At 47.8% G+C, this 23,248-nt stretch overlaps 1 protein-coding gene across 11 annotated transcripts in view; it reads right to left on the bottom strand.

Annotated features, from left to right (window-relative positions):
- Nucleotides 1-23,248, bottom strand: part of LOC139546366 (guanine nucleotide exchange factor DBS-like) — a 118,966-nt gene that overhangs the window by 51,248 nt on the left and 44,470 nt on the right. For 10 of the 11 annotated variants that reach the window (XM_071354675.1, XM_071354672.1, XM_071354673.1 and 7 more), the window contains exons 2-3: nucleotides 18,211-18,294; nucleotides 13,289-13,403 (exon numbers count right to left, since the gene is read on the bottom strand). In XM_071354675.1, coding sequence (XP_071210776.1) covers nucleotides 13,289-13,403; nucleotides 18,211-18,294 — 199 coding nt within the window. The remainder of the gene's footprint in view (nucleotides 1-13,288; nucleotides 13,404-18,210; nucleotides 18,295-23,248) is intronic. The other variant, XM_071354678.1, reaches the window with a different exon arrangement.

Genomic DNA, 23,248 nt, shown 5'->3' with positions numbered 1-23,248 from the left:
GAGTGGGTGTAAGACACCATTAGGGGAAGGAGTGGGTGTAAGACACCATTAGGGGCAGGAGTGGGTGTAAGACACCATTAGGGGCAGGAGTGGGTGTAAGACACCATTAGGGGCAGGAGTGGGTGTAAGACACCATTAGGGGAAGGAGTGGGTGTAAGACACCATTAGGGGAAGGAGTGGGTGTAAGACACCATTAGGGGCAGGAGTGGGTGTAAGACACCATTAGGGGCAGGAGTGGGTATAAGACACCATTAGGGGCAGGAGTGGGTGTAAGACACCATTAGGGGCAGGAGTGGGTGTAAGACACCATTAGGGGCAGGAGTGGGTGTAAGACACCATTAGGGGAAGGAGTGGGTGTAAGACACCATTAGGGGCAGGAGTGGGTGTAAGACACAATTAGGGGCAGGAGTGGGTGTAAGACACCATTAGGGGAAGGAGTGGGTGTAAGAGCACCACCATTAGGGGCAGGAGTGGGTGTAAGACACCATTAGGGGAAGGAGTGGGTGTAAGAGCACCACCATTAGGGGAAGGAGTGGGTGTAAGACACCATTAGGGGAAGGAGTGGGTGTTAGACACCATTAGGGGAAGGAGTGGGTGTAAGACACCATTAGGGGCAGGAGTGGGTGTAAGACACCATTAGGGGAAGGAGTGGGTGTAAGACACCATTAGGGGCAGGAGTGGGTGTAAGACACCATTAGGGGCAGGAGTGGGTGTAAGACACCATTAGGGGAAGGAGTGGGTGTAAGACACCATTAGGGGCAGGAGTGGGTGTAAGACACCATTAGGGGCAGGAGTGGGTGTAAGACACCATTAGGGGAAGGAGTGGGTGTAAGACACCATTAGGGGAAGGAGTGGGTGTAAGACACCATTAGGGGCAGGAGTGGGTGTAAGACACCATTAGGGGCAGGAGTGGGTGTAAGACACCATTAGGGGCAGGAGTGGGTGTAAGACACCATTAGGGGAAGGAGTGGGTGCTGTCTCTGCCAGGCCGGTTCCCCTCTCTCCACTGGGATTCTCTGCCTCTAACCCTGTTACAGGGGCTGAGTCACTGGCTTGCTGGTGCTCTTTCATGCCGTCCCTAGGAGGGGTGCGTCACTTGAGTGGGTTGAGTTACTGACGTGATCTTCCTGTCTGGGTTGGCGCCCCCCCTTGGTTTGTGCTGTGGTGGAGACCTTTGTGGGCTATACTCGGCCTTGTCTCAGGATTGTAAGTTGGTGGTTGAGGATTTCCCTCTAGTGGTGCGGGGGCTGTGCTTTGGCAAAGTGGGTGGGGTTATATCCTTCCTATTTGGCCCTGTCCGGGGGTTTCTTCGGATGGGGCCACAGTGTCTCCTGACCGCTCCTGTCTCAGCCTCCAGTATTTATGCTGCAGTAGTTTGTGTCGGGGGGCTAGGGTCAGTTGGTTACCTGGAGTACTTCTCCTGTCTTATCCAGTGTCCTGTGTGAATTTAAGTATGCTCTCTCTAATTCTCTCGTTCTCTCTTTCTCTCTGAGAACCTGAGCCCTAGGACCATACGTCAGGACTACCGGGCATGATGACACCTTGCTGTCCCCAGTCCGCCTGGTCTTGCTGCTATTCCAGTTTCAACTGTTCTGCCTGCGGTTACGGAACCCCTACCTGTCCCAGACCTGCTGTTTTCAACTCTTAATGATCGGCTATGAAAAGCCAACTGAGATTTATTCCTGATTATTATTTGACCATGCTTGTCATTTATGAACATTTTGAAAATCTTGGCTCTCTCTAATTTTCTCCTTCTCTCTTTCTTTCTCTCGGAGGACCTGAGCCCTAGGACCATACGTCGGGACTACCGGCCGTGGTGACTCCTTGCTGTCCCCAGTCCGCCTGGCCTTGCTGCTATTCCAGTTTCAACTGTTCTGCCTGCGGTTATGGAACCCCTACCTGTCCCAGACCTGCTGTTTTCAACTCTTAATGATCGGCTATGAAAAGCCAACTGAGATTTATTCCTGATTATTATTTGACCATGCTTGTCATTTATGGAAATTTTGAAAATCTTGGCTCTCTCTAATTTTCTCCTTCTCTCTTTCTTTCTCTCGGAGGACCTGGGCCCTAGGACCATGCGTCGGGACTGCCGCCCGTGGTGACTCCTTGCTGTCCCCAGTCCGCCTGGCCTTGCTGCTATTCCAGTTTCAGCTGTTCTGCCTGCGGTTATGGAACCGCCACCTGTCCCAGACCTGTTGTTTTTCAACTCTTGATGATCGGCTATGAAAAGCCAACTGAAAATTATTCATGATTATTATTTGACCATGCTTGTCACTTATGAACATTTTTGAACATCTTGGCATAGTTCTGTTATAATCTCCACCCGGCACAGCCAGAAGAGGACTGGCCACCCCTCATAGCCTGGTTCCTCTCTAGGTTTCTTCCTAGGTTTTGGCCTTTCTAGGGAGTTTTTCCTAGCCACCGTGCTTCTACACCTGCATTACTAGCTGTTTGGGGTTTTAGGCTGGGTGTCTGTACAGCACTTCGAGATATTAGCTGATGTACGAAGGGCTATATAAAATAAAATTGATTGATTGATTAGGGGAAGGAGTGGGTGTAAGACACCATTAGGGGAAGGAGTGGGTGTAAGACACCATTAGGGGCAGGAGTGGGTGTAAGACACCATTAGGGGAAGGAGTGGGTGTAAGACACCATTAGGGGCAGGAGTGGGTGTAAGACACCATTAGGGGAAGGAGTGGGTGTAAGACACCATTAGGGGAAGGAGTGGGTGTAAGACACCATTAGGGGCAGGAGTGGGTGTAAGACACCATTAGGGGAAGGAGTGGGTGTAAGACACCATTAGGGGCAGGAGTGGGTGTAAGACACCATTAGGGGAAGGAGTGGGTGTAAGACACCATTAGGGGCAGGAGTGGGTGTAAGACACCATTAGGGGCAGGAGTGGGTGTAAGACACCATTAGGGGAAGGAGTGGGTGTAAGAGCACCACCATTAGGGGAAGGAGTGGGTGTAAGACACCATTAGGGGAAGGAGTGGGTGTAAGAGCACCACCATTAGGGGAAGGAGTGGGTGTAAGACACCATTAGGGGAAGGAGTGGGTGTAAGACACCATTAGGGGAAGGAGTGGGTGTAAGAACACCACCATTAGGGGAAGGAGTGGGTGTAAGACACCATTAGGGGAAGGAGTGGGTGTAAGAGCACCACCATTAGGGGAAGGAGTGGGTGTAAGACACCATTAGGGGAAGGAGTGGGTGTAAGACACCATTAGGGGAAGGAGCTGGAACTGGCCAGCAGGTGGCACTAGAGGCTCATATATACCACATGCTGTTACATGACGCTCGAGGTAGAAGGGTGTCAGTGGTTAGGGGAAACCTCTGGTTATAAACTGTCATTTTTTGCCTTACTATTATTGGCATTGTGTCAGTGAGAACGTTAGGTAAATGGATGTGTCTGTGCTGAGGGTTGTGGAGGGGTATTGGCGAGTAGTATACTCCCTCCCGAGTATACTACTCGTCAATGTCTAGTTTCTAGACAACAAGGTAGACGGTATTCCTTTATACTTGTGTGTAAAAGGTAGTTGTGAAATTATTAGATTACTTGTTAGATATTACTGCATGGTCAGAACTAGAAGCACAAGCATTTCGCTACACTCGCATTAACATCTGCATGTGACCAATAAAATTTGATTTGAGGTAGACGAAATTCGAGCAAGGGTTTCCTTCCAGAGAGACATCAGAGATTGTAACATTCTCTGTTTCACGGAAACTGGGCTTCTCCATGCATCACGGGCTTCTCCATGCATCACTTAAACCCTTCCCCTATAAGACAGCTGGGGAAGGACCATTAGGGGAAGGAGTGGGTGTAAGACACCATTAGGGGCAGGAGTGGGTGTAAGACACCATTAGGGGCAGGAGTGGGTGTAAGACACCATTAGGGGAAGGAGTGGGTGTAAGACACCATTAGGGGAAGGAGTGGGTGTAAGACACCATTAGGGGCAGGAGTGGGTGTAAGACACCATTAGGGGAAGGAGTGGGTGTAAGACACCATTAGGGGCAGGAGTGGGTGTAAGACACCATTAGGGGAAGGAGTGGGTGTAAGAGCACCACCATTAAGGGCAGGAGTGGGTGTAAGACACCACCATTAAGGGCAGGAGTGGGTGTAAGAGCACCACCATTAGGGGAAGGAGTGGGTGTAAGACACCATTAGGGGAAGGAGTGGGTATAAGACACCATTAGGGGAAAGAGTGGGTGTAAGACACCATTAGGGGAAGGAGTGGGTGTAAGACACCATTAGGGGCAGGAGTGGGTGTAAGACACCATTAGGGGCAGGAGTGGGTGTAAGACACCATTAGGGGAAGGAGTGGGTGTAAGACACCATTAGGGGCAGGAGTGGGTGTAAGACACCATTAGGGGAAGGAGTGGGTGTAAGACACCATTAGGGGCAGGAGTGGGTGTAAGACACCATTAGGGGCAGGAGTGGGTGTAAGACACCATTAGGGGCAGGAGTGGGTGTAAGACACCATTAGGGGAAGGAGTGGGTGTAAGACACCATTAGGGGAAGGAGTGGGTGTAAGAGCACCACCATTAGGGGAAGGAGTGGGTGTAAGACACCATTAGGGGAAGGAGTGGGTGTAAGACACCATTAGGGGCAGGAGTGGGTGTAAGACACCATTAGGGGAAGGAGTGGGTGTAAGAGCACCACCATTAGGGGAAGGAGTGGGTGTAAGAGCACCACCATTAGGGGAAGGAGTGGGTGTAAGACACCATTAGGGGCAGGAGTGGGTGTAAGACACCATTAGGGGAAGGAGTGGGTGTAAGAGCACCACCATTAGGGGAAGGAGTGGGTGTAAGACACCATTAGGGGAAGGAGTGGGTGTAAGACACCATTAGGGGCAGGAGTGGGTGTAAGACACCATTAGGGGAAGGAGTGGGTGTAAGAGCACCACCATTAGGGGAAGGAGTGGGTGTAAGAGCACCACCATTAGGGGAAGGAGTGGGTGTAAGACACCATTAGGGGAAGGAGTGGGTGTAAGACACCATTAGGGGCAGGAGTGGGTGTAAGACACCATTAGGGGCAGGAGTGGGTGTAAGACACCATTAGGGGAAGGAGTGGGTGTAAGACACCATTAGGGGAAGGAGTGGGTGTAAGACACCATTAGGGGCAGGAGTGGGTGTAAGACACCATTAGGGGAAGGAGTGGGTGTAAGACACCATTAGGGGCAGGAGTGGGTGTAAGACACCATTAGGGGAAGGAGTGGGTGTAAGAGCACCACCATTAAGGGCAGGAGTGGGTGTAAGACACCACCATTAAGGGCAGGAGTGGGTGTAAGAGCACCACCATTAGGGGAAGGAGTGGGTGTAAGACACCATTAGGGGAAGGAGTGGGTATAAGACACCATTAGGGGAAAGAGTGGGTGTAAGACACCATTAGGGGAAGGAGTGGGTGTAAGACACCATTAGGGGCAGGAGTGGGTGTAAGACACCATTAGGGGCAGGAGTGGGTGTAAGACACCATTAGGGGAAGGAGTGGGTGTAAGACACCATTAGGGGCAGGAGTGGGTGTAAGACACCATTAGGGGAAGGAGTGGGTGTAAGACACCATTAGGGGCAGGAGTGGGTGTAAGACACCATTAGGGGCAGGAGTGGGTGTAAGACACCATTAGGGGCAGGAGTGGGTGTAAGACACCATTAGGGGAAGGAGTGGGTGTAAGACACCATTAGGGGAAGGAGTGGGTGTAAGACACCATTAGGGGCAGGAGTGGGTGTAAGACACCATTAGGGGCAGGAGTGGGTGTAAGACACCATTAGGGGAAGGAGTGGGTGTAAGAACACCACCATTAGGGGCAGGAGTGGGTGTAAGACACCATTAGGGGCAGGAGTGGGTGTAAGACACCATTAGGGGAAGGAGTGGGTGTAAGACACCATTAGGGGCAGGAGTGGGTGTAAGACACCATTAGGGGCAGGAGTGGGTGTAAGACACCATTAGGGGCAGGAGTGGGTGTAAGACACCATTAGGGGAAGGAGTGGGTGTAAGACACCATTAGGGGAAGGAGTGGGTGTAAGACACCATTAGGGGCAGGAGTGGGTGTAAGACACCATTAGGGGCAGGAGTGGGTATAAGACACCATTAGGGGCAGGAGTGGGTGTAAGACACCATTAGGGGCAGGAGTGGGTGTAAGACACCATTAGGGGCAGGAGTGGGTGTAAGACACCATTAGGGGAAGGAGTGGGTGTAAGACACCATTAGGGGCAGGAGTGGGTGTAAGACACAATTAGGGGCAGGAGTGGGTGTAAGACACCATTAGGGGAAGGAGTGGGTGTAAGAGCACCACCATTAGGGGCAGGAGTGGGTGTAAGACACCATTAGGGGAAGGAGTGGGTGTAAGAGCACCACCATTAGGGGAAGGAGTGGGTGTAAGACACCATTAGGGGAAGGAGTGGGTGTTAGACACCATTAGGGGAAGGAGTGGGTGTAAGACACCATTAGGGGCAGGAGTGGGTGTAAGACACCATTAGGGGAAGGAGTGGGTGTAAGACACCATTAGGGGCAGGAGTGGGTGTAAGACACCATTAGGGGCAGGAGTGGGTGTAAGACACCATTAGGGGAAGGAGTGGGTGTAAGACACCATTAGGGGCAGGAGTGGGTGTAAGACACCATTAGGGGCAGGAGTGGGTGTAAGACACCATTAGGGGAAGGAGTGGGTGTAAGACACCATTAGGGGAAGGAGTGGGTGTAAGACACCATTAGGGGCAGGAGTGGGTGTAAGACACCATTAGGGGCAGGAGTGGGTGTAAGACACCATTAGGGGCAGGAGTGGGTGTAAGACACCATTAGGGGAAGGAGTGGGTGCTGTCTCTGCCAGGCCGGTTCCCCTCTCTCCACTGGGATTCTCTGCCTCTAACCCTGTTACAGGGGCTGAGTCACTGGCTTGCTGGTGCTCTTTCATGCCGTCCCTAGGAGGGGTGCGTCACTTGAGTGGGTTGAGTTACTGACGTGATCTTCCTGTCTGGGTTGGCGCCCCCCCTTGGTTTGTGCTGTGGTGGAGACCTTTGTGGGCTATACTCGGCCTTGTCTCAGGATTGTAAGTTGGTGGTTGAGGATTTCCCTCTAGTGGTGCGGGGGCTGTGCTTTGGCAAAGTGGGTGGGGTTATATCCTTCCTATTTGGCCCTGTCCGGGGGTTTCTTCGGATGGGGCCACAGTGTCTCCTGACCGCTCCTGTCTCAGCCTCCAGTATTTATGCTGCAGTAGTTTGTGTCGGGGGGCTAGGGTCAGTTGGTTACCTGGAGTACTTCTCCTGTCTTATCCAGTGTCCTGTGTGAATTTAAGTATGCTCTCTCTAATTCTCTCGTTCTCTCTTTCTCTCTGAGAACCTGAGCCCTAGGACCATACGTCAGGACTACCGGGCATGATGACACCTTGCTGTCCCCAGTCCGCCTGGTCTTGCTGCTATTCCAGTTTCAACTGTTCTGCCTGCGGTTACGGAACCCCTACCTGTCCCAGACCTGCTGTTTTCAACTCTTAATGATCGGCTATGAAAAGCCAACTGAGATTTATTCCTGATTATTATTTGACCATGCTTGTCATTTATGAACATTTTGAAAATCTTGGCTCTCTCTAATTTTCTCCTTCTCTCTTTCTTTCTCTCGGAGGACCTGAGCCCTAGGACCATACGTCGGGACTACCGGCCGTGGTGACTCCTTGCTGTCCCCAGTCCGCCTGGCCTTGCTGCTATTCCAGTTTCAACTGTTCTGCCTGCGGTTATGGAACCCCTACCTGTCCCAGACCTGCTGTTTTCAACTCTTAATGATCGGCTATGAAAAGCCAACTGAGATTTATTCCTGATTATTATTTGACCATGCTTGTCATTTATGGAAATTTTGAAAATCTTGGCTCTCTCTAATTTTCTCCTTCTCTCTTTCTTTCTCTCGGAGGACCTGGGCCCTAGGACCATGCGTCGGGACTGCCGCCCGTGGTGACTCCTTGCTGTCCCCAGTCCGCCTGGCCTTGCTGCTATTCCAGTTTCAGCTGTTCTGCCTGCGGTTATGGAACCGCCACCTGTCCCAGACCTGTTGTTTTTCAACTCTTGATGATCGGCTATGAAAAGCCAACTGAAAATTATTCATGATTATTATTTGACCATGCTTGTCACTTATGAACATTTTTGAACATCTTGGCATAGTTCTGTTATAATCTCCACCCGGCACAGCCAGAAGAGGACTGGCCACCCCTCATAGCCTGGTTCCTCTCTAGGTTTCTTCCTAGGTTTTGGCCTTTCTAGGGAGTTTTTCCTAGCCACCGTGCTTCTACACCTGCATTACTAGCTGTTTGGGGTTTTAGGCTGGGTGTCTGTACAGCACTTCGAGATATTAGCTGATGTACGAAGGGCTATATAAAATAAAATTGATTGATTGATTAGGGGAAGGAGTGGGTGTAAGACACCATTAGGGGAAGGAGTGGGTGTAAGACACCATTAGGGGCAGGAGTGGGTGTAAGACACCATTAGGGGAAGGAGTGGGTGTAAGACACCATTAGGGGCAGGAGTGGGTGTAAGACACCATTAGGGGAAGGAGTGGGTGTAAGACACCATTAGGGGAAGGAGTGGGTGTAAGACACCATTAGGGGCAGGAGTGGGTGTAAGACACCATTAGGGGAAGGAGTGGGTGTAAGACACCATTAGGGGCAGGAGTGGGTGTAAGACACCATTAGGGGAAGGAGTGGGTGTAAGACACCATTAGGGGCAGGAGTGGGTGTAAGACACCATTAGGGGCAGGAGTGGGTGTAAGACACCATTAGGGGAAGGAGTGGGTGTAAGAGCACCACCATTAGGGGAAGGAGTGGGTGTAAGACACCATTAGGGGAAGGAGTGGGTGTAAGAGCACCACCATTAGGGGAAGGAGTGGGTGTAAGACACCATTAGGGGAAGGAGTGGGTGTAAGACACCATTAGGGGAAGGAGTGGGTGTAAGAACACCACCATTAGGGGAAGGAGTGGGTGTAAGACACCATTAGGGGAAGGAGTGGGTGTAAGAGCACCACCATTAGGGGAAGGAGTGGGTGTAAGACACCATTAGGGGAAGGAGTGGGTGTAAGACACCATTAGGGGAAGGAGTGGGTGTAAGAGCACCACCATTAGGGGCAGGAGTGGGTGTAAGACACCATTAGGGGCAGGAGTGGGTGTAAGACACCATTAGGGGAAGGAGTGGGTGTAAGACACCATTAGGGGCAGGAGTGGGTGTAAGACACCATTAGGGGCAGGAGTGGGTGTAAGACACCATTAGGGGCAGGAGTGGGTGTAAGACACCATTAGGGGCAGGAGTGGGTGTAAGACACCATTAGGGGCAGGAGTGGGTGTAAGACACCATTAGGGGAAGGAGTGGGTGTAAGAACACCACCATTAGGGGCAGGAGTGGGTGTAAGACACCATTAGGGGCAGGAGTGGGTGTAAGACACCATTAGGGGCAGGAGTGGGTGTAAGACACCATTAGGGGAAGGAGTGGGTGTAAGACACCATTAGGGGAAGGAGTGGGTGTAAGACACCATTAGGGGAAGGAGTGGGTGTAAGACACCATTAGGGGCAGGAGTGGGTGTAAGACACCATTAGGGGAAGGAGTGGGTGTAAGACACCATTAGGGGCAGGAGTGGGTGTAAGACACCATTAGGGGCAGGAGTGGGTGTAAGACACCATTAGGGGAAGGAGTGGGTGTAAGACACCATTAGGGGAAGGAGTGGGTGTAAGACACCAGTAGGGGCAGGAGTGGGTGTAAGACACCATTAGGGGAAGGAGTGGGTGTAAGACACCATTAGGGGCAGGAGTGGGTGTAAGACACCATTAGGGGAAGGAGTGGGTGTAAGACACCATTAGGGGCAGGAGTGGGTGTAAGACACAATTAGGGGCAGGAGTGGGTGTAAGACACCATTAGGGGAAGGAGTGGGTGTAAGAGCACCACCATTAGGGGCAGGAGTGGGTGTAAGACACCATTAGGGGAAGGAGTGGGTGTAAGAGCACCACCATTAGGGGAAGGAGTGGGTGTAAGACACCATTAGGGGAAGGAGTGGGTGTAAGACACCATTAGGGGAAGGAGTGGGTGTAAGAACACCACCATTAGGGGAAGGAGTGGGTGTAAGACACCATTAGGGGAAGGAGTGGGTGTAAGAGCACCACCATTAGGGGAAGGAGTGGGTGTAAGACACCATTAGGGGAAGGAGTGGGTGTAAGACACCATTAGGGGAAGGAGTGGGTGTAAGAGCACCACCATTAGGGGCAGGAGTGGGTGTAAGACACCATTAGGGGCAGGAGTGGGTGTAAGACACCATTAGGGGAAGGAGTGGGTGTAAGACACCATTAGGGGCAGGAGTGGGTGTAAGACACCATTAGGGGCAGGAGTGGGTGTAAGACACCATTAGGGGCAGGAGTGGGTGTAAGACACCATTAGGGGCAGGAGTGGGTGTAAGACACCATTAGGGGAAGGAGTGGGTGTAAGACACCATTAGGGGAAGGAGTGGGTGTAAGAGCACCGCCATTAGGGGCAGGAGTGGGTGTAAGACACCATTAGGGGAAGGAGTGGGTGTAGGCAGCAGCCTCTCTGAGTTAATGATTGCTGTTTAACAGTCTGATGGCCTTGCGATAGAAGCTGTTTTTCAGTCTCTTGGTCCCAGCTTTGACGCACCTTTACTGACCTCGCCTTCTGGATGATAGCGGGGTGAACAGGTAGTGGCTCGGGAGGTTGTTGTCCTTGATGATCTTTTTGGCCTTCCTGTGACATCGGGTGCTGTAGGTCTCATGGAGGGCAGGTAGTTTGCCCCCGGTGATGCGTTGTGCAGACCGCACCACCCTCTGGAGAGCCTTGCGGTTGAGGGCGTTGCAGTTGCCGTACCAGGCGGTGATACAGCCCGACAGGATGCTCTCTATTGTGCATCTATAAAAGTTTGTCAGGGTTTTGGGTGACAAACCAAATTTCTTCAGCCTCCTGAGGTTGAAGAGGCACTGTTGCGCCTTCTTTACAACACTGTCTGTGTGGGTGGACCATTTCAGTTTGTCTGTGATGTGAACGCCAGGGAACTTAAAATGTTACACCTTCTCCACTGCTGTCCCTTCGATATGGATAGGGGGGTGCTCCCTTTGCTCCACGATCATCTCCTTTGTTTTGTTGACGTTGAGTGAGAGGTTATTTTCCTGACACCACGCTCCGAGTGCCCTCACCTCCTCCCTGTAGGCTTGGTTGGTTGGTAATCAAGCCTACCACTGTTGTGTCGTCTGCAAACTTGATGATTGAGTTTGGAGGTGTGCATGGCCACGCAGTCGTGGGTGAAAAAAGGAGTACAGGAGGGGGCTGAGCACCCACCCTTGTGGGGCCCCAGTGTTGAGGGTCAGCGAAGTAGAGATGTTGTTTCCTACCTTCACCACCTGGGGGCGGCCTGTCAGAATGTCCAGGACCCAATTGCACAGGGCGGGGATGAGTCCCAGGGCCTCCAGATTGAAGATGTGCTTGGAGGGTACTATGGTGTTGAATGCTGAGCTCTAGTCAATGAACAGCATTATTACGTAGGTATTCCTTTAGTCCAGATGGGATAGGGCAGTGTGCAGTGTGATGTCGATTGCGTCATCTGTGGACCTGTTGGGGCGGTGTACAAACTGAAGTGGGTCTAGGGTGGCCGGTAAGGTGGAGGTGATATGATCCTTGACTAGTCTCTCTATTCACTTCATGATGACAGAAGTGAGTGCTACGGGGCGGTAGTCATTTAGTTCAGTTATCTTTGCCTTCTTGGGTACAGGAACAATGGTGACCATCTTGAAGCATGTGGGGACAACAGACTGGGATAGGGAGAGATTGAATATGTCCATAAACACACCAGCCAGCTGGTCTGCGCATGCTCTGAGGACGCGGCTAGGGATGCCGTCTGGGCCAGCAGCCTTGCGAGGGTTAACACGTTTAAATGTTTTACTCACGTCGGCCACGGAGAAGGAGGGGGGGGGGGGGTGATGCAATCTCTGTTGGCGTGATGCATGGAGAAGCCCGTGATGCATGGAGAAGCCCAGTTTCCGTGAAACAGAGAATGTTACAATCTCTGATGTCTCTCTGGAAGGAAACCCTTGCTCGAATTTCGTCTACCTCAAATCAAATTTTATTGGTCACATGCAGATGTTAATGCGAGTGTAGCGAAATGCTTGTGCTTCTAGTTCTGACCATGCAGTAATATCTAACAAGTAATCTAATAATTTCACAACTACCTTTTACACACAAGTATAAAGGAATACCGTCTACCTTGTTGTCTAGAAACTAGACATTGACGAGTAGTATACTCGGGAGGGAGTATACTACTCGCCAATACCCCTCCACAACCCTCAGCACAGACACATCCATTTACCTAACGTTCTCACTGACACAATGCCAATAATAGTAAGGCAAAAAATGACAGTTTATAACCAGAGGTTTCCCCTAACCACTGACACCCTTCTACCTCGAGCGTCATGTAACAGCATGTGGTATATATGAGCCTCTAGTGCCACCTGCTGGCCAGTTCCACACAGCAGTCAATGGGAGCTGAGGATAACACTTTTTTTTTGTGATATATTTTTTGAAATTGTACCTTTATTTAACTTGGCAAGTCAGTTAAGAACAAATTCTTATTTACAATGACGGCCTACCCCGGACGACGCTGGGACAATTGTGCGCCGCCCTATGTGACTCCCAATCACGGCCAGATGTGATACAGCCTGGATTTGAACCAGGGACTGTAGGGTACTGAGATGCAGTGTCTTAGACCGCTGCGCCACTCGGGAGCCCTGGTTTGCACTATCAGGGATCCTTGGGACATCCCTACCCCCATTGAAGTAGATATTCAAAATGGTAAAGGTTAGGTTTAGGGTTAGACAGGGGTTATGTTTAGGGTAGGGGTTAAGGTTAGGTTTAGGGCATGATTGTCCCAAGGATTCCGGATAGCACTGACCCTGAAAATATAGTTCATACCATTGGCTGAGTTGATAACCCGTGAACCTACAGTAGGAACAATGCAGCTGGTGAACAAGGAAGTTTACAATGTTAACATGTTCAAAATCCTTCTGTCTCTCCTCCGTTCCTTCCCTCTGATCTGACTGGTTACCATGGGAAAAATAAATGCAGGTAGCTCGGAGAGAGAAAGTGTCTGCGAAGAAGCAAGAGGGGTAGGACATCAAGGTAGGGGGGGTGTGTGTGTGTGTGTGTGTGTGTGTGTGTGTGTGTGTGTGTGTGTGTGTGTGTGTGTGTGTGTGTGTGTGTGTGTGTGTGTGTGTGTGTGTGTGTGTGTGTGTGTGTGTGTGTGTGTGTGTGTGTGTACAGTACGTTGAATCTCACCTGGGGACGTTGGTCAAGTAAGTGAGCACGTTGTGGAACTCCCTCTCCTGAATCTCTCCGAAAGCAGAGAACTCTGGGAACACGATGATGGGGCTGCCGTTCTGCCCTCGGCCCCCTGGGAAAGAAACACAGAAGACTTCAGAACGAAGAGCACACTACAACAGAGAGTTCACTAGAACAGAGAGTTCACTAGAACAGAGAGTTCACTAGAACAGAGTTCATTAGAACAGAGAGTACACTAGAACAGAGAGTACACTAGAACAGAGAGTACACTAGAACAGAGAGTTCACTAGAACAGAGAGTACACTAGAACAGAGAGTACACTAGAACAGAGAGTTCACTAGAACAGAGAGTACACTAGAACAAAGAGTTCACTAGAACAGAGAGTTCACTAGAACAGAGAGTTCACTAGAACAGAGAGTTCACTAGAACAGAGAAGGCTCACACGGAACCCAAACCGGCTGCGCGCGTGCGCCATCGTGCGACATCGTGCATACATTTATTTTGTCCCCCAACACCAAACGCGATCACGACACGCAGGTTAAAATATCAAAACAAACTCTGAACCAATGTCAATTTGGGGACAGGTCGAAAATAATTAAACATGTATGGCAATTTAGCTAGTTAGCTTGCACTTGCTAGCTAATTTGTCCTATTTAGCTAGCTTGCTGTTGCTAGCTAATTTGTCCTGGGATATAAACATTGAGTTGTTATTTTACCTGAAATGCACAAGGTCCTCTACTCCGACAATTAATCCACAGATAAAACGGTCAACTGAATCGTTTCTAGTCATCTCTCCTCCTTCCAAGCTTTTTCATCTTAGAACTTATATGGTGATTGGCATCTACACTTTCATAGTACTACCACGACAGCCGGCAACAGTTCGTCTTTCAATCACCCACGTGGGTATAACCAATGAGGAGATGGCACGTGGGTATAAAGTCTGAAGTCTGCTTCTATAAACCAATGAGGAGATGGGAGAGGCAGGACTTGCGGCGCGATCTGCGTCAGAAATAGGAATGACTTCTATTTTAGCCCTTTGCAACGCAGACGCTCGTTGGCGCGCACGAGCAGTGTGGGTGCAATAATTGAATAACATGGATTTCTAAATTTATTTTGCAACGCACGCGACGTGTCCGGTCTGGTCAGCATGTCAGTCACACTTCTTCTGTTGATTTTCTGACACAATTTAGATAAGGATTACCACAAGAGGGCGCCAGTAGGACTGACAAACCAGTCTGACTGTCGAGTTGAGAAACAAAATAGAGAAGGGGGCAGAGAGAGAGAGAAAAATAATGGAGGAGGGGGGCAGAGAGAGAGAGAGAAACAGAATAGAGGAGGGGGGGCAGAGTGAGAGAGAGAGAGAGAGAGAGAGAAACAGAATAGAGGAGGGGGGGCAGAGCGAGAGAGAGAGAGAGAGAGAGAGAGAGAGAGAGAGAGAGAGAGAAACAGAATAGAGGAGGGGGGGTAGAGAGAGAGTTTACAAACACACACACACAGACATACAGTACACTTATGGGGCAATTAGTCACACACACACACACACGGTCCTTGGCGGGAGCAGCTGCTCTATTAGCCCATGTGATCAGAATATCAATCTGTCTGCTTTCCCCTCTCCTATTATCACCCTAGCAACAGCAACTGCTCGCTCATCGTTTCACTCTGCCTGTTTTGATTCTGCTGCATCTGAGTAGAGGCAAGGCTCTCTGCAAAATGGACGCCGACAGGCAGAACATCCAATAAAGACTGCCACAGTCCCCAAGGTGACCTTATGCAGTACATAGAGGGGGACAGAGACGGGCCAAACTGTGTGTGTGTGTGTGTGTGTGTGTGTGTGTGTGTGTGTGTGTGTGTGTGTGTGTGTGTGTGTGTGTGTGTGTGTCAGAGGGGAGGGGGTCTTCTATGCAACGAGGTGAATGCAGTGGTGAAGGGATTTAATAGGCACTTGAAGTCTGCTCACAAGCCCTTCTGTATAGCTTTAAACCAGTTGACATGCTGTACAGAGACACATTGAATTGACAAAACAACCAGAAAAACAGAAACTTCATATTGGTTCACACACAACAGAAACTGATATACACATATGTAAATACACACACTAAACAAACACACAGTCAGGTCAAGAGAAGGAGTCCTAACCTGTGTATGAATACTCCTACTAACAGCACTAACTGTACTATTTGTGACTTAAATTTAGTTTATAGTATGCTTATTGGTCATAGTATGGATATAGTTAGTATGCCAAAAGTTCCCCGGATGTCGTGCAAAATTTGCCAAAATACGAAGTATACGAGCAGTGGACACCATTTCCGTGCTTTTAGGGCCCATAATAGAATTCTTCCGAAAATGGGCGTGGCTTCACAACGTTTTGAGATTTGAAGAAAATGGCGGGAAATATGCAGCCGAAGTCTGACAAGAGCGGATACAAATGAATTGCTTTAATTAATAATGACAAAAGTTAAGAAAATGTTGAGCAATGTAATAAAGTAATGAGTTTTCAAATAAGTTACGTTACACGTTATGTTTGCTGATAATTTGTTAGCTACGCTATCCTTACGAACCGCATAGCATTACAGTAGGTACCGGGTATGTTAGCTAGGTACCTAATGTTAGCTACTAATACATTGAACTTGCCAGGCAGTATATTAACTGAATGCTATCTAACTAACTACCCAACCTTGATTGAATTGATTATTCATGTCATTCTTAGCTAAGTGGTATAGTCGTTGTGAGTTCTCAATGGACATTGTTAATTCTGGTTATCTAGTCCGATTTCAGAGCATTCTAGTCTGAATGTGCCAGAGCGCAGAATAACTGATTGATTTACGAATGCCCGTTGAATATGGCTGGTGTCAGTAAACGTCAGCAAAAACAAGCGTAATTAAATTGTTGCCAGGAGCACAGTTACAGTCACCAACACTCTGGATAACATGAGAACAGCCTAATCAGCTCTGCTAGGACGAGTAAAATGGTCAGAGTGATGTGTTCTCTCATTTGTGTCTGGAAGTAGCTAGCAAGCTAACCAGTTAGCTTGGGTGCATGATTGCCGTTGTGAGGTCAGAAAGCTCGGATCAACCCTACTCCTCGGCCAGAGAGTACAGTGAACGCTACGAGAGTGAAAGGCTCTGGATTTACGACCGGACAATCTGACAACACTCTGAATTTACAAACAGACAATCTGACAACGCTCTGAATTTACAAACAGACAATCTGACAACGCTCTGAATTTACAAACGGACAATCTGACAACGCTCTGAGTTTACAAACGGACAATCTGACAACGCTCTGAATTTACAAACGGACAATCTGACAACGCTCTGGATTTACAAACGGACAATCTGACAACGCTCTGGATTTACAAACGGACAATCTGACAACGCTCTGAATTTACAAACGGACAATCTGACAACGCTCTGAGTTTACAAACGGACAATCTGACAACGCTCTGAATTTACAAACGGACAATCTGACAACGCTCTGAATTTACAAACAGACAATCTGACAACGCTCTGAATTTACAAATGGACAATCTGACAACGCTCTGAGTTTACAAACGGACAATCTGACAACGCTCTGGATTTACAAATGGACAATCTGACAACGCTCTGAGTTTACAAACGGACAATCTCAAAACGCTCTGAATTTACAAATGGACAATCTGACAACGCTCTGAGTTTACAAACGGACAATCTGACAACGCTCTGGATTTACAAATGGACAATCTGACAACGCTCTGAGTTTACAAACGGACAATCTCAAAACGCTCTGAATTTACAAATGGACAATCTGACAACACTCTGGATTTACAAACGGACAATCTGACAACACTCTGGATTTTTGCACTCTGGCAGTCCAGATTGGATTTACGAACATAAAAATGTCTAGCCTGTCATTTGTTTTGCTAACAAGCTAGCAAGAGGTTGCATAGCAACAGCATCAACTTCTGGTAGACAAGCGAAGTGCTAGTACGCTCAACTGAAATTATACAGTTTGTTTATAGTACACAAAAATTAACTGGTGGTATATATTATGTAGTATATGCTCATTAAGTAGGTAGTATACAGTATGTTAGTATGGGTATTCGAACAGAGCTCCAGTGTACTGTAGCTGGACTGGACCGGATTTACGCTGGACTAACTGTGATGAGTAGAAAAACAAGCCGAAAAATGGGAGAGGAGAGATTTGAATGACAAATCCTGAGGGGTGAAGTAAGATCCAGGTCACCCGTGATACAAGCCAGTATTTGGGGCGGCAGGTAGCCTAGTGGTTAGAGCGTTGGGCCAGTAACCAAAAGGTTGCTAGAGCAAATCCCTGAGCTGACAATGTAAAAATCTGTTGTTCTGCCCTTGAACAAGGCAGTTAACCCACTGTTCCTAGGCCGTCATTATAAATAAGAATTTGTTCTTAACTGACTTGCCTAGTTAAATAAAATAAATACATTTGACATCCATCCATGTCTGAGATTGTTGGGAGATGATGTGGAAACTGGCCACTAGGGGCAACAGTGAGTGCTGTTACGTTCAAGTAGGTTTCAGTTTTGCTAGTCTGTGGATGGTGGATGGGCGTAAGCATCTGCCTCTGATTCCAAAGGTTTCAAGTTCAATTCCAGCAATAGAAAGTTGATTTAAAAAAATGAAGCCTATCACTAACCTTAACCATTCATAGTTAATACTTAACCTTAAACACTTTGAAATGTGACGTTTGGAAAAACTTCGAAATATGACGTTTAAGAAACATGGATGAACGTCTAATTCTGACGTGAGGCTGTTAGAGCTGGTCTGAAGCAGACAGTTCATCTGAACTATATCAGGAAGAAGAACAGTATTCACCTGTCTTATGTGTGAAACTACTGTATAGCAGACATCTCTGTATTATGACAGGCAGGCAGACAGACAGACAGGCAGACAGGCAGGAAATATTACCTAAGAGGAAGGCGAACTTCTTCCTAAGGTCAGGGGTGATGTCGATGGCACAGAGGGGGCTGCTCTCCTGCTGCATGATCTCATCTGCAGGAGGAGGAGCAGGAGGAGGACACAACACAGTCAGAATCACAGGACATGAGGGGTTAACACAGTCAGAATCACAGGCCATGAGGGGTTAACACAGTCAGAATCACAGGACATGAGGGGTTAACACAGTCAGAATCACAGGACATGAGGGGTTAACACAGTCAGAATCACAGGCCATGAGGGGTTAACACAGTCAGAATCACAGGACATGAGGGGTTAACACAGTCAGAATCACAGGCCATGAGGGGTTAACACAGTCAGAATCACAGGACATGAGGGGTTAACACAGTCAGAATCACAGGCCATGAGGGGTTAACACAGTCAGAATCACAGGATATGAGGGGTTAACACAGTCAGAATCACAGGATATGAGGGGTTAACACAGTCAGAATCACAGGCCATGAGGGGTTAACACAGTCAGAATCACAGGACATGAGGGGTTAACACAGTCAGAATCACAGGCCATGAGGGGTTAACACAGTCAGAATCACAGGACATGAGGGGTTAACACAGTCAGAATCACAGGACATGAGGGGTTAACACAGTCATGTTCTTTGGGGAAGAGAATAGAATTGAATGAAAGAACCATCACAAAGGTAGAAAAGAACTATACATACTCTCTCACACAAAAACAGGAAGTTAGTATGGCACATACTCTGGCCAGTATAAAGAAGTGCATAATAGTGAATGAACAATAATCTGAAACTCAGACCAGAGAGCAAAATGCTACAAAGCATCCTAGTAAGGAGCGGTCACCACACATATTTGGGTCCTGACCCACTAGGGTTGAACCCATTTAGTCGACTGGTCGATTGTTTGGTCGATAGGCTGTTGGTTCGACTGAGATTTTTTTAGTCGAGCAGTAGTCAAACATTTTTTAATACGTATGGCACACGAGACACAGTAATTTATGTAAAAGCATTCAATATATTATTATTATTGCTACATGTCCTGGGTGGCGCAGCAGTCAAAAGTCCTGCAACGCAGTGCTGAGGCGCCACTACAGCCTGGGGTTCGATTCCACAACCGGCCGTATTGATCTCTGGCTCCCTCGTTAGTAATTTGTGTTTCTTAATTTTTAATCGCAGTGCTTAAAGCATCAGACAAGTTCAGTAGCCAACATATAGTTGATTTTATTCAAACATAGGGTGTGTCTATATATGGAAAAATACACTTTTAAAATTTAGACTGATCAATTGTTAAAGAACAGACGATTCCTGGTCAACCAAGATTTTTTGTAGTCAGGGATGGCCCTATGACCCAACATCATCCACAGTGTACCCAGCTCTATCCCCCCATGAACTCCCATCATGGGGATTAGAATAATCAGATTATGGGCACGATCCCCAGAAGCTGGAAGCAGGGTAACCCCAGGTAGTGAAAGTGGAGATGGGGTGAGGCTGCTGTGAGAGGCCCAGGCTGCTGTGAGAGGCCCAGGCTGCTGTGAGAGGCCCAGGCTGCTGTGAGAGGCCCAGGCTGCTGTGAGAGGCCCAGGCTGCTGTGAGGATCCCAGGCTGCCGTGAGGATCCCAGGCTGCCGTGAGGATCCCAGGCTGCCGTGAGGATCCCAGGCTGCCGTGAGGATCCCAGGCTGCCGTGAGGATCCCAGGCTGCCGTGAGGATCCCAGACTGCCGTGAGGATCCCAGGCTGCCGTGAGGATCCCAGGCTGTTGTGAGAGGCCCAGGTCAGCAGGGAGAGAATGGCAAGGTCTTGGATCGTTGCTGGTACACAGCAGAGTATGTGAGCGAAACTTGCCCAATTTGACTGGAGAACAGAGTGAGATTCCCAAAGGCTACAATTTCGCTCCAGAAGCACTCAAAGTATTGGTCACTTCAGGAGCTCAGGGCCCAGCATGCATCTGTAGTCCACTTGTGTGTTGCTATAGCCCCTTGCTTTAGCTATTGTCATGGAGTTCACTAAATATTTACATTAAGAAACAGATAAAACACACAGGTGTAAAATCAAGGTGACTTGCAAAGATGAGGACCAAGAGCAGGAGAGGGAGTGTGGTGATGTAGTGTCCACAACAACAAATCTGATCTTTTAAACATTTTGTTCATTTTTGTTACATTATCTATACAATTGGCCATAATTGATTTTGGCCCAATAGCCCTGGAATATCGCCATGTTCAAGAAGCTTTCCGTTTTGATTGGGTTATTTTGCCTAAAAACTTTTAGGCATACCTATAGAAAAAAACTAAAAACCCTGCATCTCTGCCCAGGCTGGAAAGAGTGGCCAAAAGCGTGTTTAGCATCCCCTTTGGCTCTGCATGTTGTTTCAATTCTGAGTGCTTTATGTCCTTATCAGCCTAGTGTGTCACACTCGCAAATGCTTCACAATGTATTTCTTTGTAGGCTATAGCCTTGAAATAATTTTAATAATATAGCCTAAATAATTCATTTTCTTTCCTTCTTAGTCTCCCTGTCTGGCTCCTGACCTATTTAGATTGTTTATAAGCAGTTTAATTTGACATGTAGGTGAACATTCACCTTTTATGTTCAATACTTCAAAACCAAATGGCAGGTCCAGGTAGTCACAAAAATAGATTGGTGTTGGTTAAATTGCGATTTGAATTAATGTATGCAAATTTGCAGTGGCAGTTTTTCTTCCTGTGTGCACAGAGCGGTTTTCAGCGGAACTGTTGGAAAGGACGTGGAGCGCCCAGAGCAGTGGACAAGCACCACTTCATGAGCAATGAGTGGGATTTCAAACTGCTCAACTCTTCTCACACACTCTGGTACACTGAAACAAAACTAGGTCAGAGACACGGTGACACACAGCCCCAAATCTCTCATTCTTTACTCAGCATATTTTTACCCATAACTGGAATTCTCTAAAAGCGGAACAGCATTCTGTCAACGCCATTGTTCTTTAGTACCTGCATGTGTGTACTTCCTATAGAAAATACTGTACTTGTACAGTTCCTCAGAAAATGCACAGCTGTTGGCTAATATTTCTGTTGTTCATTTGTAATATTAAAGAGTTTTGGTAGCATAATACTCTTTGTATATGATTTATTATATATTATATAGTTATAATCTGCGTGTACTTATTTTTCTTGCTCCAGTTTGGGAGACTGGTCCAATTCTACACAGTAAGGGACAGATCGAAATGTACTCGGGGGGAGGGGCTTTTCCAACTCAAGGTGTCTTACCAAAAAAATGCACCACCCTCCATAAATAATATTTTCACATAAATAATATTTTCACATGACCCTTCCCTTTTACAGTACAATAAATGGAACACCTCCCCCCCCCTCATAGAATGAACTCTAAATAATGTTTACGACCACAAATAACAATAACTGTAGCGAACCTGTGTTTATAAACGTGGATATAAACGTGGATTCAGCGTGCTTTTGAGGCTCAGTTGATGCTACGCAGGACTCTGGGCCAGAAGGTTGAGGTTTCGCTGACCACCACCGACAGCAAACTCTCCCTGCCTGTTTCTTACACTATGGTCAGAGCAGGCTGCAGACAATGATCAGCTAGGTGGAAATGGCATTTTCAACAATTTGATGCCATATTTATAATTATATAAAATATATTGAACAAGTTTTCCACCAACAGGTTTCTGTGCCAATGCACCACACAACCAATAAACAAAGCAGACCTATTTCGGCACTTCAATATCATGGTTTGTGTTTTCACCATCACAATAAATAGACTAAGTCTGGACAAACAGAAAATACATTCCTCCCTACCTTGTAGGCTTACCCAGTACAGAAGGCTTGGCTTGAAAATCTCAGAATGCCATTAAACTTTTTGGTGTTTTGTAACAGATCAAAATGAAATTAAATCAAATTTTATTTGTCACATGCGCTAGACTACAGGTGCAATCTGCGTGCAAACTACTACACCTTACTGTGAAATGCTTACTTACAAGCCCTTAACCAACAATGCAGTTTTAAGAAAATAAGAGTTAAGAAATGATTTAAATAAATAAACTGAAGTAAAAAAACTAACACAACAAAATAACAACAGCATGGCTATATACAGGGGGTACCAGTACCGAGTCAATGAGTGACAATGCATAGATAATAAACATGATTAGCCACGTTCAGCAGTCTTATGGCTTGGGGTAGAAGCTGTTTAGGAGCTTTTTGGACCTAGACGTGGATCTCCGGTACCGCTTGCCGGAGAGAAGAGTATATGACTTGTATGGCTGTAGCGCCTTACGGTCAGATGCCGAGCCGTTGCCATACCAGGCGGTGATGCAGCCGGTTAGGTTGTTCTCGATGGTGCAGTTGTAGAACTTTTTCAGGATCTGGGGACCCATGCCAAATGTTTTCAGTCTCCTGAGTGGTAATAGGCATTGTCGTGCCCTCTTCACGACTGTTTGGACCATGATTGTTTGTTGGTGATGTGGACACCAAGGAACTTGAAGCTCATGACCCGCTCCACTACATCCCCGTCGACGTGAATGGGGGTGTGTTCGGCTCTCCAGAGAAGAAGACAGACGTTTTATGTGTCCCCAACCAATTGTGTTTTTGTTCGTTTATTTGCATTTTTGGAAACTTATTTTTTAACTTATTTTGTGCATAATGTTGCCGCTACCGTCTCTTATGACCAAAAGTAACTTCTGGACATCAGGACTGTGATTATTCACCACAGACTGGCAGAATCCTTTTTTTCCTTTAACGAGCCTGACGAGCTCGATATACTGCTTTCTCGGGAACAGGCCCAGATCCCCGTGATTTGCGTGAAGAGGAGGTGGAGAAAAAGGGGCCAAAGGGCAGGCTGCCTCGTGAGAATTCATAGGCGATTGAATAAACGCCCACTTCCTTCCATTCTGCTAGCAAACGTGCAATCTTTGGAGAATAAAACCGATGACCTACTCGCAAGATTAAACTACCAACGGGACATTCAAATTGTAAAATCTTATGCTTCACGGAGTCGTGGCTGAACGACGACACTATCAACATACTGGTTATACACTGTACCGGCAGGA

Source organism: Salvelinus alpinus, chromosome 20 (genome assembly GCF_045679555.1).
Source record: "Salvelinus alpinus chromosome 20, SLU_Salpinus.1, whole genome shotgun sequence".
Classification (NCBI taxonomy): Eukaryota; Metazoa; Chordata; class Actinopteri; order Salmoniformes; family Salmonidae; genus Salvelinus; species Salvelinus alpinus.
This window is presented reverse-complemented; position numbering and strand designations above follow the sequence as displayed.